This window comes from Alexandromys fortis, unplaced genomic scaffold (genome assembly GCF_014885135.2).
Source record: "Alexandromys fortis isolate MF-2015 unplaced genomic scaffold, M_Fortis_MF-2015_v1.1 scaffold_163, whole genome shotgun sequence".
In the NCBI taxonomy this organism is placed as follows: Eukaryota; Metazoa; Chordata; class Mammalia; order Rodentia; family Cricetidae; genus Alexandromys; species Alexandromys fortis.
In genome coordinates this window covers 391,171-409,001 of record NW_026068085.1, presented here as the reverse complement: position 1 = coordinate 409,001, position 17,831 = coordinate 391,171, and the positions used below count along the sequence as shown (strand labels likewise).

At 40.5% G+C, this 17,831-nt stretch overlaps 1 protein-coding gene across 1 annotated transcript; it reads right to left on the bottom strand.

Moving 5' to 3' along the window:
- Positions 1-14,495: 14,495 nt before the first annotated feature.
- LOC126488606 (forkhead box protein H1-like) lies at positions 14,496-16,111 on the bottom strand. Its single transcript, XM_050122198.1, has one exon. The coding sequence runs from the start codon at positions 16,056-16,058 to the stop codon at positions 14,961-14,963; it is 1,098 nt and encodes a 365-aa protein (XP_049978155.1). The 5' UTR covers positions 16,059-16,111; the 3' UTR covers positions 14,496-14,960.
- Between the last annotated feature and the right edge of the window lie 1,720 nt (positions 16,112-17,831).

The following is a 17,831-nucleotide window of genomic DNA, read 5'->3' as shown; positions in this document are numbered from 1 at the left end:
AATGTACTTTATATTTAATGTGGAGCACAGATTAACAGTTTTATGGGACATAAAATCTATCTATATCATTTTCTATTTGCACAGCAGTTGTATATCTTTCTCTCAGCAAAACAAATGCCTGCGATGTGAGCATGAAGCTGAGCGTCGAAGTCACGATCACACAGGCACTAAATAACATCTTAATTGGTCTGGAATGCCGGAGTTTGATTTTTTTCTGCTTGTCTTTTATTTATTGATCTCTATAGCTTATTTATCTTTCCAGTGATCTGTGTGAGTCTATCTTCTTTCCTCAATAAGCCAATCTGCGGTGGTTTTATACTGCAAATCCCACCTGGGGAAATGTTCTAGTGTGCGAAGAACAGCAGCTCCCGGAGAAAACCACCATTTAAAAGCTTTTGTGGAGGTGAAGGAAACTTCTCCCTTTTTATACTTTGTCTTCTGGAGAAAGAGAAGGGAAGAAGGCGCTGTTATGAAGGTGTCACCCAGTGTGCGCTGCAGCAGTTTCTTTCCCTTGTTTGGCAGCAATGAAAAACAAAGGATTTAGTGTACACAGGGAAATGTCTTTTAAATGTTTTTGTACATGATTTAGCTTCTAGTGGGGGAAGCAGATGGGAATGGATGGTGTGCGTCTAATACATCATATATAAATTTCCCTCTTTTATATGCATTTCTACAGCTGCAATCCTAATACCTTTTTAAAGTAGCACTTTCGGATAAACTACACTTCAAACGACACATTGTGCCCCATAGTGTAATGAGGGCCGGCGAATGCAACCATTCTCGGGGCAGCTGGCTGGAAGAAATAAACATCCACACTTTTCTAGCATGTCCATCTCCACAGCTCAAGTCAACCCTGGAAAATCAGTGATTTTGTTTGAACTGCTGCCTCAGTGACCCTCCTGTACTTTGTCAAATCGGCCCTTCCCATTTGCGGTCATACTTGGCTATATGGTGAGCTGATGCTGCGTCAAGTGACTTGACAAACTATGCCAAGGAACAGCTTCTGACACCCTGTCGCCACCCTAATGCAGCCTTAACTGCTTTGAAACGAGCTAATGAAACTTTTGGGCAGGCCTTTTAGAGAGTAAATTTGCATTTGATATAATTAGTGGTAGGCAGATCTCACTACATCCAGGGGGAATCTGCAGACAACCGCTTTGTCGACTATTAGTGCCTAATTTCTGAATGTCAGTCCCCGCACATCTTAATTCCTAGAGAATAAGCTCAATTGAACTTGTTCCCCAGTTATGCAAAAACTGCTCAGATAAAACCAAGTGGACACCAATGTAATGAATGTGGTTATTAAATTGTTTCAATTGAAAGAACCCTATTCTTACAGCGTCATAATGGGAACAATTTATCCCCACTGATCGGCCTGTCTCTCTCGCGCTCTCTCTTTCCCTTTCGGAGCTCTCTTTGATCTTGAAGCATATTGCTGTGGTGTGTCCTATTGAAAAGTGAAACTGGGGCAATTTTAATGCTTTTGTACCTTACCAGTGCTCTATTTTTTTCTCTGTTTAAAAATAGCTGTTAATTATAAGTGCAGTTTAAATGTCTCAAGTGACCCAGAAATGCAGGTTGGAATGCGACAGATTGCATGTCTCCTGGAAAACAGATGTGCGTTCCAGAGCACTCCTGTTTGCGGGGTAGCCTCCTCTTGGGTTGCTTCAGTCAAATATTCAGCTGGTCTAATGTTCGCTATAAAATCTTATGCACTTGAACAAGGAACAGAAAAGTGGAATTATTTTTTTCATGCCTCTTTTCGACCAGTCATTGCTCTGAGTGCGACTGTGGTGCTGGTTTGGTTAGACAGCAGAACAATGTCCCTGTCCAGCAAGGATGACCGTGTGATAGTCTAGAGCTTTACTCTGCTGTTCTTTGAGTCATGGGGCTCGGAGTTAAAAAGAATACTGCATTATCGATAAACCTATCAGCTGGCACTTCCCCCCAACTTGATTCAATACTATCCTGGGACAAATTAAGTTCTTACTAGTTTTCAAAGATCTTTGACTTTTCTCCAGTTCCAGAACTTTGTGTTTTTAGCTCCTCGATAATAACAGAGCCTAAAGGGAATGGCATTACGCATGAAGTTTCAGTTATTAAGGCTTCAATAAGGAATGAACTAACTAATAAAATTACACGAGGTTTATTTGTTACTCTGTTTCCTTGCTGTTTTATCAATAAATTTGATACTCACTTAATTATGTGTATTTATATATAATAGGCTTGAAAGGACACCTAATGATTTCAGATCCAGGAAGTGATTTCAAACTTGAGATGAGAATAAAATTGCTACTGATGTTTTGATGATTAAATATATTTATTTTTTTACTTGAATTATATGTATTATGGGTGGTTTTATGTCTTGATACGAGTTAGAGTCATAAAAAAGGAAGAAGCTTCAGTTTAGGAAATTCTTCCATGATATCCAGCTGTAAGGCATTTTCTTAATTAGTCATTGATGGGGGACGGCCCAGCCCATTGTGGGTGGTGCCATCCCTGGGCTTAGGGCTCTGAGTTCTACAGGAAAACAGCTTGAGCAAGTCACAGGGAGCAAGCCAGGAAGCAGTACCTCTTCATGGCTTCTGCATCAGCTCCTGTCTCCAGGATTCTGCCCTGTTTGAGTTCCTCCACTGATTTCCTTTGGTGATAAACTTTGGTGATGAACTTTGGTGTGGAAATGTAAGCTGAATAAACCTTTTCCTCCCCAATTTGCTCTTTGGTTATAGTGTGTGATTGTAGTGATAAAACCCTGACTAAGACAGTGTAAATCTCCATGTATGTGCTTGTGTGCTGGCAACTGAACTCAAGGCCTCTAGCAGAGCTGAGCTGTCTTTCCAGCCCTGTGGTTTGATGATCTTACTTAAACTTCTCTGATTTTTTGGTTCACACTCCAAAACCTTCTGAATCTGAACGTCTGGAAACTGAGGGATTCCAGGCTCACCTCTTTACTTTAATTCAGATCTCATGTCTCAGTCTCCATATGAGCAGGGTGGAGATGTGTCTCTGGAAGGAGAGAAAAGTTTATATGAACTGGCTTCTATATGTCCAACATTCATTGCCATAGCCATTATACTGGATATAGAATGGTCAGGTCTTAGGAAATGATTTTTCAAATAACTTCTAGAAACCTTGGACATATTTGAACTGAGTAAGTCCTAGTACAAGTGCATATGTGTTTTTCTTTCTAGCAACTTCCACTCTAATCCATAATTTGAAATTAATTGATTCAATCATTGTAGCTTGTCCAATAACATCTATTCTACTTATGAACCTGTCAGAGATAGTTTGCAGGATTTTTTGTGATCTCGTTCCAAGTCAATGATTTACTTTACAACAGGAGAAGGCACAGCATCTGATGCTTTTAAGGGAATCTTTTGTCGGGATCAAATATATACCTACCAGAATGAATATCACAACATGAGCATGACACCAATGCCTAATACTCATGGGAATGGAAAGGCCTCCTGTATCAGACTCAGGGCAACAACAGGCCTTTTTCCAGTACAAGTATTGATGCAGGTAGTGTTTCCAGAAAGTATCAACCACACAGCAAACTCTACAATAGACAGTATAGAAACCACTGTGGAAAAAAATCTTTAAATCTGAATGTTATGGATTGAATAAGAAATGTTCTGTCGTGGCAGATGTTGGTGCACACCTTTAAACGCACCACTCAGCAGGCAAAGGCAGGCAGACCTCTGTGAGGTTCCGGCCAGTCTCATCTACAGAGTGAGTTCCAGGATATCCAGCGCTATACAGAATAACCCTGTCTCAAAAAACAAAATAAAACAAAACAAACAAAATATTCTCACAGTCTCATATTTTAAGTAATCGGATCCAATTGTTGAGACTATTTTGAGAGGCTATGGAAACTTCAGGAAGTTGGAGACACACTGGAGGAAGGAGGTCACTTTGGGCAGGTTCATGGGCCCATCTTGTCATTTGCCACTTTCTGCCTTGTTTTCTGATTTTTTGTTGTTCGTGAGGTGAACATGGACAACAAAAGGAAACTCTTCTTCAACATCCACTCCCAAAGCCTGGGACCAAGTGACACTAGGTTGATGTCTCTGAAACCACTAATCAAAACAGTTTCCCCCATTCAGTTATTTATTTCAGGTTTTTATTCACAGTGTTGAGAAATTAACTAGTGCATTACACATTAGGCAGACGACTTGAACTAATAAGACATGTTTCTTTACTGATGCTAGAACCAGGCTATACATTATACGATTTCCTAGAGCATGGACTATAGTACCTCTGAAAGCAGTAGACATTGGTGTATATAATGAATGAGGTTGGAAATGCTGTAGAGCCTTGTTGTGTTGGCAGACTACTGGTAGAAATGTAAAAGTTTAGAGATATAGATAGATGGAGGTTGTGGATGTTGAGTAGACTTTGAGACCATAAAATCCATGCCTGGATTAGAGTCTGGATAGAGGCTATGTGTGGGGGTTGACTATATTTAGAGACAATCTGTTTTGAAGAGGTCAGCATACTAGAACGGGAGTAACTTAGTTGTGTAGACAAGGTATTAAATTATCTGTAGAAGAAGCAGCAGGAGAATCAGAAAAAAATACAAAAAAAGAAAAACCAGGTAATTGACAGTTACCAGGTATCCAGAGCCCTCAGGAGGAAGGACTGACCTTCAAAAGCACACATTTAAGTCCATGGGGACAAGAAGTGGCTGCACAAATGAAGGATCTTTTCTGCTTTAGGTTCCAGAGGAGGGAAGGACCATGATCAGAGACATCGGAAGAGAGTATAGGTGAGGAATTTGGACAATGGCTTTCTGAAGTGAAACTGACTTCTGCCTGGTAGCTGCTGGTATGTCTCAGAAGTCTGCTGTGACCCTCATCAGCTTCACTCTGTTGATTCTGTCTCCTTGACCATCCATGTCCTCAAATCTCCTCAGGCAGGACATCTGATCTAGGCAGGGTGGTCCACCTTATCTAGATAATGCCTTTTCCTAGTGATAGTGATACTACATTGTGGTGAGTTGTTAACACTAACCATCATGCCTCCAAAAACAGTAACATATGACCAAATCCCTTTAAGTGTGTTAAAATTCCTTTTTTTCCCCCAAACATAAATTTTTTTACTGATTCTCTGGGAATTTCACATGCACACCCTGACCACACTTACTTCTCAGTCCTTACATGTCTGTCTCCAGGCATGTTACTCCCCCAAAATATAAAATTAAAAATAAGAATAAAAAATATTAAAGAGAAAAGGACCCAAGTCCAATTTGGGTTATCTGTATACTCACTGGATCAGCAACATGGACTATATACACCAACATGGCCTCCAGTGGCTTCACTGTGGTCCTCCAAGGAGGTCCAGTCCAGAAAGTGAACCATGCTTTGGCTTGTTTTGAGACACAGGAAGGTCTCCTTGTTGGCATGGCTCTCCAAGCTGGCATTCCGCTATTCTATTTGATTTGTATCTCTCAGTATCATGATTTGCCTGTCTGCCAGTTTGGATTCTAGTCACTTGTCCCATTCTGTAGCCCACACTGATTTAAGAACCAAGCTGAGATACCAAGTCTTTCTTCTGCCTCTACTTCTGATTTGTACCTTCTTTTCCCTTAGTATGGCACACTTTTCCTTCTGTTCCTCACCAAGCTCCTAGTATGTTTCCAATACCATGAACATTCAGAAGAAATTTCCTGTCTGTGACTGGTTTATGCAGAAAGATGGGCACTCCATGCATTCCATTCTGCGGGCCCTTTACTTCTGAGATATGTGGCTATAGCCTCAATAGGACATCAAAGAAACTATTTAGACAGCAATGAGTTCAATAAAATAAATTAATATGTCAATCAGTGATTCAAGATAAATTTAGGTTGATTTTTAAACATCTCTATTAAGCAATTAACTGGAAGGCACTTTGATGGGAACTTTCATACACATCAAATTCTGAATTCTAATGAAACTTGTCAATATTTGTTTCCCTGCTTGTTTTGTTGCTGTAAAATATACAGAAGAAAATATGCTATCTCAACTATCTGTGAGTGGACAGTTCAATGACACAGTCCATTCATCCTGCTATGTGGCCATCACCACTCCATCTCTAGAAAGCTTTCTATCTCATTAAACTCATTAAATGGAAATTTATACCCATTAAATAACTGCTTCCCTCAATCTGCCTTGTTCTTACCAACCCCTACTGTCTGTTTCTATGATTTTTTCTATGACTTCAAGTGTCTCATATAAGTGAATCATGCAGTATTTGTCATTTCTTTGTGAGTGACTTATCTTACTTTGCATAATATCCTTAATCTTCATCTATATATTTTAGTATTTGTCAGAACTTTACCATAATTATTTTAATCAGATGTCAGCATATTTTCTCATCCTTTGTAAAATTATCTCTCTTTGAATGAAGTAGAAAACTATTTTCAGTTTGATTTTGTCACTTAGTAGTTAATTTCCTACTATAAAAATACCAAGATTATTGAAGTTGTCATTTTTCTCCTGGACTTTTTGATAACTTTCAAATGTGGTCTTAATGACAATTCCTAGTCATTAGTTATAGCGTTAGATTCTACCTTTATGGTGCTTCATGAGTCTCTTTAGCTTTGCAGCCTGGTGAGGTGGAATTACAGAGATCTGCCATCTTCAAGAGGTGTTTCTTCCTGTATGTTTGAGCACATTATGGCTGTCTGCAACCAGACACACAAAACTGATTAAGAAAGGGTTCACGCTAAGAGCTGACCAAGGCCTGAGAGTAGAGGAGCTGATGTGGAAGAGAGCAGAGCTTCTGAAGCTCATGGGCATATTAGATAACTGTGATAAATTAACTTTAGTTGATACATTGGAATTACAAAGATTTGATACACTAGTGGCAGGCACAGTTTAATTAATTTATGTAATGTGACAAGAAAACTAGCTTTTGGAAATTATTAGTAATTATTGAAGCTACTTATGAATCTCTCTTTACCCTGCCTTGGGAAATTACCTTTGGGTATTGTGTAGGTAATAAGCAGTGTTTCAGTTTCATTCAAAATGATGACGATTATGATAGTAAAGATCAAATATCATTAAATATTTAAATATGTATTTCTTGAAAACTCAAAATTCTTTCTCTTTCTTAAGGGCATATCTAATGTTTTGTGTATCAAAACTTGTGTTGGTAGCAGGATCATTTCCATAAACTTCAGAGGTACAATAATGACACCATCTACTTGGTGCCAATGTTTAAGTGTACTATTTAAAATCTCATACCAGTATTGAGATAGAATAAATTACAAATGCATTTATAATAAACTCATTAAATATGTGGAAATTGGGAGGGTAAAGAATGTGCTCCAGGCAACCAGATGTTCAGCAGCAAGTTTAGGATTTGAACATGGGTCTATGTAAATAAAGTCCCACAGGGCCATACTGCTTTCTCATACCACACAAACCAATGATGCTGCTTCGTAAGAAGTATCGCTGGCTCGTGCTACAAGGAGAGGAAGTCTAAATCTAGAGAATGATGGAAAACAACAATTTACCAAATGTCCCAACAATTTGTAAAGCATGAGCAATGCTACAAAGACCTCACAAAGTGGAGAAGGATTGGGTGAGTTTCCTAATATTGAAAAAATAAAAGCTTCAGGTGAAATTTCTAATATTTAATTATGTTTAAGGTAAAATAATAACATATATCTTTTAGCCCTATAAGCTAGCCTCTTTTTAAGATCATAGACATTCACTTATGACTAAAACACTCATGACTTAAAAGTAAAACTAAAGTGTGGCCAATGAGAATATTTCCATTTCATAAAAAAACAACAGTATGTCAGAGTTAGTACCTAAGAAGTTATTCTTTAAGCCAAATTATGTAGGGGTATGCTACTATATTACTGCGATATCCAGGGTCATAAAAGAGGCATTGTTAGGTTTCGTTATTTTGATTCAGTGTTAGCAACTATATTTAGTTTATTCTGACTAGATTAGGATTTCTTATCATTTGGATCAGCAAAGAGCCTGATTTTACCTATTTAAACAATAATAAAGAAATATAACTTAAAATGTACCAATGAGACTTTCTGTAATTAATTTCTCTGCCATTGTGTACTTACACTTCTGCAGCAGTGAGTATACACAATGCATCTTGTGAGGTAACAATGACCCCAATACATTTGATCCCCGTCTAGGTTGGCCTCCTTGTGGTCATTTTCATGGCTTTTGGTCAGATCGTCAAATGCTTCATGGCTCCTTCCAGCACAAGGCAGTTTTATAAAAGTAAAGTATCCCATTTCTGTGTTAGCTCTCCAATCTTTTCTGCAATCTCGTGTTAAGTCTTGATGTGTGCTCACTTTCCTTTTCTCTTGTGGAATTGAGCTGCCTTTCATAAAGTGGAGACACCGTATAAATATCCCCATTGCTGGCCGCCATTCCTAATGCCAATCTGCTTTCCTCACAATGGGATGTAGCCTGCCTTTCTGAAGGAACCATGCCTTTCCACTCTCCCAATCAAAAGTAAAATGAAATGTGTGAGTACCATGTGATTAAGGACAGAACCAACATTTGCTGAGTTCCTTGATGTACTGCCTGCTGACTGAGCCTTCCACGTGTTATTTTATTTGATCTAAGAAACACTAAATCCGCGGCACTTCTATTGTAGTGATGATAAGCATCAGCACTGGCCAGGATCCTCTGACCAGACTTTCTGATCTGGCTGGTGTATAATCAGGAGATGGAGGATGTGTTTGTTGTTCTGGTCAGGCTACATGCTGACAGATCATAGCTGGTTAGTGCAATGGAAAGCAAGGGTCAAAAGGTCTCCCGAGCTGTTTTGTTGCTGGGGACTAAGGTGGGAACCACGTGGTTGGCATATGGAAGCCCTGATGCTGGTTAACTCAGATCTTCGGTTGGTGGGCTATACCTGGTGACTGCTGACACACTGAAAGCATGAGAGCCAGCTGTGTGTTTCGGCCACCCCAGTAACTGGATATTGCCTTAATCGTCTTTGTTGCCTTTCCTAACACTGACTATAGTTACCCTTTAACTCACTCTGTTGTGGCAAACCAAGATAACCCCATGTTGGCTACCACTGTGGCTTGCCAGAGTGCACTGGTAATGGGAGGCAGGATAGCAATACAAAATAATTCTATGCATTTCTGTAGTGGGCAGCTGCCAAGTTATGGATCCTTGTCTCACTACAGACGCTTTTTGTAACCTTAGGTAGGCTATTCAAATAGAGACTCAGGTCTTTCCAGGTGTAATATTAGTAATAATAGTATTTAAATGCATGGCGTTTGGTACATTGCTATTGCTCAGTTACCATTGCTGTTAGAAAAAAAAAACAATAGTAACTATAACACATGCAGTAATAAATCAACTCTATAGCTTCAAGGAAGCAAGTTCCATTATGTCCTCCTAATGTACCATGTGATGCTAATTCATGCATCTAGTACTATTAATGGTCAGGAAATCTTTCCTCATTTTAAAATGCTTGTGCATGTGTGCATGCATGTTTATGCATATGTTGGTATGTATGTGTGTGCATACATCCATAGGTTTGCACATGGGTAGAGGCCACAGGACAGCTTCAGGTGTTATCTTCAGTCATGTCATTCACCTCACTGGTTGGAACTCACAACTAGGTTAGACTTGCTGGCCAGCAACCCCAGCGCCTTTCTGTGCCCACTTACCCAGCACTGGAACTGCAAGCAGTCTCCATGTGTGTGGAATTTTGGTTGAGTTCTGGTGTTTTAACTCACATTCTCATGTTTGAGAGGCAAACATTTTACAGATGAGCTGGATGCTCATCCTCATTTCCTCATTTTAAATCTATTTCCTAGATGATATAGATTGGTTCGCCTTTCTCTCAAACTACCTATAGAAATAGTGTTCTGTAGAATCTCATTTAACTATTAATCCTCAGAAGACTCAAATTTCATTAGATTTTTGGGGGACATAGAATATAAATTTCATCCACACAAGACTCTCATCTCAATCTATTTGCTACTTTATTTAAGTCATTTAGAGTAAGCTTCTATGTTCCTTACTCTTATTTTTAAATATTTATTCTATAATGAAATGAGGCATATGGATTTAAATATATTGTAAAACAACTCATTGAGGGGCTGAAGGCATGGCACAATGGTCAAAAGCACTAGCTGTTCTTCCAGAGAACCGGGGTTTGGTTCTCAGTTTTCCTGTAGAGGCTCACAACCATGTGTAGCTCCAGTTCTGGGGGATCTGATACCCTCTGCCAGCCTCCTGGAGCATTGCATCCATGTAGTGCACAGACGTTCAGGCATGCAAAATACCCATACACAAGAAAAGAAGTGAACAAATTAAAAAAATCTAATTATTTGACATAGGCAGTTTGAAGGAGTTATTAGACTGTTTTGGGAAAAATGATAAAAGCTATGTTGACTCAAGCTTTTATTTGGAGTACTGTTGGGGGATAGAGGTGTTTTTATTAGGAGCTGGTTTTATTTTCCATAGCCTTTCTCTAATGTGACTGTGTAATTTGTGCTCATATTAATAGTCAATGAAATAACTATTGATATTTTAAAGTTGATAAGCATATTGATTCCTTTCTTTCAATGAATATTGGGAAATTTGAATGTTGTCGAGACAGGTCTCAATAGGCATCTTATCTCAGTCACAGACCTGAAAGGTTTCAAGGTTTCATACTGCACTGTATGACACCCTCTAAACATTACATCTTCGTGTTCCAGAAATGACAACCAGGGGTTCCAGGTGGTTTGGAAAGCTCCTTTAAGCTATCAAATACTGTAGACCAGAGATTTTCAAGCTTGAAGTCACTCCATAGATCTTAAAACACAGACCTTGTTTTGTTAGAGCTGTGTGAGGCCAGCAAGTGTGTTGTGAATAGAGAGCGGGCTGTTTCTGCTCTTTGCAGTGTTCACTTGTCTCAGAAACTCCAGAGGGCTTTCAGCAACCACACTGTGGAGAGACACTGGAAGCCCTTAACAAAGCTGTGAACCAAGTGACCTCACCATGGGCCCAGTCCAGCTCCCCAGTGCTCCCATTTTTATGGCTCTGTGGTCACCATGATTACTTTTGTTTTCATTGCCGCTTCTTTGTCTTTTTTAAAAAATTCTTTTTACAATCAACGTAAAGTAATTCAAATAAAGCTTCAAAAATCTATCGATTCAAGGATATTCTGAAAACTAGATGCTGACCCTGAAACTTTGTGGGTTTGGGGCAATGTTTATAAGCAAAAATTCTTTTTTATTGCTACAAACGATGTAAAGTATGTAGGAGATACATATTCAGATTTTCTGGATGTCATCTTGGTGTAGGGAAGGGATAACAGCTTGTACAGCAGAAAAATCCTGAATGTGGGTCTCAGGTCTGTGAATTAAAAGTGGTCATACTGAATCCATCTTTAGAAAAACAGGTTGGCATGGCTTCTTCATTTCTTTCAACTCAGCAGGGTTTAGGTTTTATTGTTCAAAAAGTCAGTTCAATACTGGTCCACACTGATGTTGTTATTGAAGACATTAACCAAGCTGAGAATTATTAAATTGAAGAATTAGTTACCACACCTTGGAAAGTATGTGAAAACAACTGTGTAAACACTCTATAAGAGAAACAAAACAAAGCATGTTTGCTTGGTTAGGTTTTATTTATAATCTGAAAAAAAGTTATAGTTCCATTAAAAGACTTAAACAACGTTTCTGGAGAAGTTAATTAGTAATCTTTACTATTATGGAGATAATAATAACTTTTACAGCTTCAAAAGGGGCCTGGGATAAATGATTAAAAGGGACTGTTCAGGAATCCTCTCACTGTTTTGTGGGAGATGTCTGTTAGATGTCACAGCATCTGGGGAAAGAGTGTCTTGCTGTGTTCTTAAATCCAGTTGAAGTGGGGCTGCTTGTGGTTAAGTTATGTGAAAGAAATGAAGATCTTCCCGTGTGTGTGTGTGTGTGTGTGTGTGTGTGTGTGTGAGAGAGAGAGAGAGAGAGAGAGAGAGAGAGAGAGAGTATTTGTGTGTGTGAATGTATGTGTGAAAAGCGTCCCAAAGGGACACATATCTCTGATGTGGAGATAAGACCCTAAAAGCATCATTTTCCTCCAATGCTGCAGTGTGGTTAAAGTTGCTGGGGCAGCAGCTCATCCGGGACCATTCACCACTGATCATGATCACAGTCCCAGGCTGCAAATAACTGCATGAGTTTTGTTTTGTTTTTCTTGGTTCTTCTTTGTTTGTTACAATGTGGACAGAATCCAAAGTGTTTTAGGTAGTGTAATGTTAGGTTGAGAACTGCTTAGCAGTATTTAAGGACCAGGAAGTGGCATACTCTATCATGAAGCATTGATTTTAAATGATATAAGGATTTAAATTTTAAAACAATTTAGGATTTGTGTTACATTTTACACACACACACAAACACCACACTACTCCTCCCTTAGTATCTGTACGAGATTGACGCCAAGATATCAAAAGCTGTAGATATGTAAATCCCTCTTTTATATAACAGTGTTTGCATATAACCTAAATACTCCTACTGTATCTCTTAAATTATCTCCAGATTACTTACGTTTTGTTTAAAAAGTTTAAGGAGCCCCGCCTTTTCATCTGTAAGGTCCTTGGAACCCCCAACACAGCCTGCTTTGAGGCTGAGGGAACCAGAAAGCCAACGGGGTATGCTCCTGCCACTGGGTCTTCTTTTTCTCATCCCACCCTGCCCCCAACCCAGCCTTTTTTCCTGTGCGGTCCTTGGAATCCTGCAAAACAGCCTGCTTCAGTGCTGAGTGGACCTAAGAGAAGGCAGACCAAGAAAAACTCCCAAGTACTCAGTTAGCCACAGCAAAAATTGGACCAAGATGCCAAGACTCTGCTGGCCTGATTTGCTGGAAGAGATGAGTAGGTGCCAATGCAAGAATTCCTCCAACATCCTAAAAAGCAACATGGTAACACCAGAATCTGGAAAACATGCAATAGGAAGACTTGAACATCCTAACCCAGAAGAAGTAGAAGAAAATGACTTTAAACGCAACCTTATAGAAATAATGGAGATCATTAAGCAGGAAGTGAAAAACTTCCTTAAAGAAATGGAAGAGAAGACAAACAAAAAGATACCCAAGAAAACCAAGAAAAAGCAATCAAACAGGTAAAAGAAACAGTTCAAGATTTGAAGACCAAAATGGAGGTAATAAAGAAAACACAAATGGAGGGAAGGCTGGATATAGAAAATCTGGGTAAATAAACAGGAACTACAGAGACAAGTATAACCAACAGAATACAAGAGATAGAAGGAAGAATCTCAGGTGCTGAAGATACTTTAGAGGAACTAGACTCAGTGATCAAATAAAACATCAAATCCAACTAATACTTAACACAAAACAGCCAGGAAATCTGGGACATTATGAAAAGCCCAAACCTAAGAATAATAGGGGTAGAAGGAGGAGAAGAACTCTAGTTCAAAGGCCCAGAAAATATATTCAACAAAATTATAGGAGAAAACTTTCCCAACCTAAAGAATGATATCCCCATGAAGGTACAAGGAGCTTATACAACACTGAATAGACTGTGACTACAAGATGCAGGCAGTGTAAAACAACTTCGAGTCTTTCCTAAGTAAAAGCAAGTCCCCTTCAATGTCCAGAAAGAAGATTCTGAGCAGCATTTTGTTCTTTAACACGAAGTTGTATCAGATAAGTGTCTTTTGCAAGCCTTGTACAACAACTACTGTTTGGGAAGTATCTTACCTGAGAAAATGAAGTTTCCGCATTTCAATTTTATTCGATAAGAAAAATAATATTTATTGAGCAGTTACTATTTGCCAGGTACCATGCTAAATACTTCTTTATACAGAAAAGCTCATTTAGTTGTCATGAAAGCCACAAGAGCCCTACACTGCTATTGCATCAGTTCTACAGACGGTAGAACTCAAGCTCAAAGTCATTACTATTTTCAAGGCTATGTGGATGATAAGGGATTATGATTATGGATTAAATTCATAATCATTTCATTACCTGGTTTTTCTTTTGTTGAGTTGTAAAAATTCAGAATGGCATTAATGTAGTGTTAGTCTTCATTTCCTTTTGTCTCATGGGACTTCTTTTTCTTCATGGTAAGATCTTGCTGCTCTGGCTTCTGGGAAAGCAGTTATTGTGGAATGCCCTTTCTTGGAGGACACAGGAAGGGAGGAAATTTTTGGTTTTGGAGTTTTAGTGAGATCAAAGTGCATGTAAGGTGACTTGGAAAGATGATAACGTCAGAATGAGTGTCCCTGTCATGACGTTAGAGAAGCAGAGTCAAGGATAGAGATGGCAGGATAATGGATGATCCTGAGAAAAAGCTTTCGGATTGTGCCTTAACACAAGGGACCACAAGTAGAACACTCAGACTGGGTAAGAGAGCCAAGAAGTCTATTCCTACTTTTTATTAAGAGCTCTGAAAAAAGACTGCTTTTCTTATTTCATGACTATAAAAGACTCTTTCTGTGATAACTACAACACAGAGGATCTCTTTTTTTTTTTTTAAGCCTTGTAAATTCCTTTACTGTTAAACTCTCCCCTACTTCCACCACCCCAAATCATGTAGGGTCCAGATTTCATTTCCTAACCCTCCCCCAAAAGGTGCTACCTCCTACCCAGGCAGCTGAGGGGTGGGGGAAGACTTCAGAATGGACCCACTTTTGGCTTGCCCTCCCCCAGCCTGGATCCAAGAAGGCGCGGTGACAGAGGGATGGCTTAGATGGATGGCATGACAGAGTGGGATAAAGGGAAGATGCCCCACTCTAGGCTGAGCGCTGCTTCTCCAGACCCCGTCCCTGTGTGTGTGGGAGAGATTGACCAGACCTGTTGTGTCTAGCAGAGGCAAAACCCTTTCTGGAGTAGCCCAATTAAAGTTATGGGTTTTCAGCAATGCCGTGCCTGGTGTTTTAAAGCTATTGCTGTGGACATGCTCCTAGCTCTGGTCTCCATCAAAATGGTACCCAGGGGTAGAAGGGAGAAGCAGCCCCTGCCTGCCTTTAACGATTACAGGCTGTGCCAGGAGAGCAGCCAGCCGGGGGCAGGAGCAGCCAGGTCCCAAGGGTGGCTGGCCCACACATCATAGATACTCTTGTTGGGTGGTACTCCCTGGAAGAGGGAATCTAGATCACAGAGCAGGTCCGGGGATCCTTGGGATTCAGTACCTACACTCCAGTAGGCTGGGCTGGTTGAAGACGGGCACTGGGGACAAGAGGTGGAAGGTAGTGTGGCCAAGGGCACTTCTACATTGGGAGTGTAGATGGGCAAGTAAGAAGTGGGTAGCTGTCCCCACAGGGAAGCTCTGCACCCCCTGCTGGACATCCCCATGGGATCTTGGGAACCCTGAAGTAAGTGAACTGGCCAGGTGCCTTGCTCTGGGGAAAGAGAAGGCCTGATGACTTCCCCTTGGGAAGTCTCCCCCTCTATTCTTGTGGGCCCAGGAAGGGAGCAGAGGGGCCACAGAGGCTTCTCAGTGGAGTTACGGGGCGCAGTACACATCTCTTCTTCCCCCTTGGAGCTAGTACCTGCCTGAGCTGAACTGCTCTGTCCAGCTAGTGCAGGCTGCTTGGGCCATGTCGATCCTTTCCCGGGGTCCGCTAGCAGGGACTGGATGCTGAAACCGTCCCTGGATGGTGGTGGGGGACTGGGCGGCCGATAAGGCCGGCCGTGGAGCACGAAGGGGCTCAGGTCCTTGACGAAAGCTCTGCGTGTGCCCCGGGTCTGCCATCGCCTGCACAGAGCAGTGTTCTGAAGGCGCAGTGCCTCTGCTGGGATCAGGTTCACATCCACCGCCCAGAAGTTGCCCTTGGCCTGGGGCTTTGCAGGGTCCTTGGGCACCTTCCGGAAGCACCGGTTAGAGGAAAGGTTGTGGCGGATGGAGTCCTTCCAGCCTTCGTAGTCGTCCCTGAAGAAGGGGAACATTGCCTGGACCTGATGGATGATCTGGGCCAGCTTCAGCCTGCGGAAAGGTGCTGCCTGAATTACCAGAGCGATCATGGCCGAGTAGGTGTAGGGGGGCTTGTCATGACGCAGGTATCTCTTCTTCCTTCTCTTGGGGGGAGACTCTACCTTTGGAGGCCTCTGATGAGAGGTGTTGCAAGACATCAGGCAAGGAAAGCGGCCCTGTGTGGGGGTCTGACCTAACAGGGGGCTCAGGGCAGACCCGAGGATCTCTTAAATAGAAATGCAGATTCACAAAATGTTTCCCATGGCCACAGAAAGCCACTAGAATTGTCAGAAGAACCAAGATGTCTGAATATCCATCTAAGATGAGGAAAGAAAGACATGGTTTCTTTGATGGACACAGTACAGGTATTGGGAAGTAGCTCATTATAGGGTCCTATTGGAGAGAGGTGGGTGTCTGGGGACCAGTACCATCCTTACACCTACCAATTTACACAGGGCACAGCATTACATAACCCCTTGAAGTGAGACATAAAGCTCTTACAAGTATATGTTAAGGATAATCCTAAAATAACTGATATATTGGATTTGCCTCTTTTGAAGGTAGAGTTTGAGACAGAAGAACTTGGAGAGTGTTATTTCCCATATACCTAAGTTTTGCCTTAAGTTTTCTATGTTCTTGATACCAAAGAATGTACCAATACCTTTGATTAAAAGACGCATAAAACCCTATGAAGCTGGAAGAACATATCTGATGACTAAATTTAGGTGAAGCTAAGTCAAGGGCATGACCTTGTATAAGTCAAGGTGTTCTTACCTTTGTGTAGTTCTGACACGAAGGGATTTCAGGGATATCTGCCTAGTTAAATGCCAGTCCCAAGACAATAGAGTTCAAATTTCAGTTGCTATGGCATATTAACCACAATTAATTAAGGTACACTTTACCGCTAGTTCAGCCTATACATCATTCTGCAAAACAGATGCCCTCGTGATCAGTGACCAACTGCATCATTTTACTCAGCTTGTCATTGATTGGTCACTACAACTTAAGCATTCTTTTAGTTCATTAGCGAGAGCAAAACACACAGTTTTGTTGTAATTCGTCTCACGGTGATAAACTCACATGATGTTTAGAAAATTGATAATTGAAGCTGTCAGGTAGTTGACTGAAAGAAAAACTAAGACAGACTATGATGTAGGTGGTAACCCTGACAGCAAATGACTGTGTTCCTCAAAAACTGACTGTGGTTTTAAAAACAAAACACTCAAAACACCAAAACCAAAAGACCTCCCCATGTAAAAGGAGATTTTAGAGAGAATATACACATTTAAAACAAGAACAAAATGTTAGAAACTGACTCAGGGAGTGTAATGATTCAGTAAGACAAAAAAAGACATTTGCTCCATTCCCTGTTACACAACAAGACAGGCAAATGCTGCTTAAATTACTCCTGATATGATGTTTAACACAACTATAAGTGCTTTCGTTTTCAATGTTCAAAATTATAGAGCATAAAATAAATCTTAGTTTTCCACTGTCTTCTTTTTCTCTGTATTTATAATTGGCAGTAAGAGATTTATGATTTTGACAGAAAATGTTAAAGGTCACAGAACATGGTTGCCATTGATTATCAAGACTGTGTGGTTTGTCATGCTCAGTCCTTTCCATGACTCGTTACTACCATGACAGAGGAGGCTGTTGTTTATGGAAATGGTTCCTTCACCTATATTCTTAAAATCCACCTCAAAGCACATCTACCTTAAAAAAAAATCCCTACATTTAGAAGTCCTCATTGCAGGCTTCTGGGTCAAATTTGGCCCTGAAATTGACTTCTCATCTTGCAGAGAAAGAGAAAAAGTACTATGAGCCATACCCCGAGGCCTTGGGATCCCAAGTGAGACTTAGTAAATGCTTTGTCTCCAACAAGGTTTCAGTGCCCTAATGCTTCTCTGTGCTGTTAACAGTCCTGTGTG

Excerpts from the sequence above, each read along its gene's own strand:
- LOC126488606 (XM_050122198.1), bottom strand. The coding sequence starts at position 16,058 with ATGTCTTGCAACACCTCTCATCAGAGGCCTCCAAAGGTAGAGTCTCCC.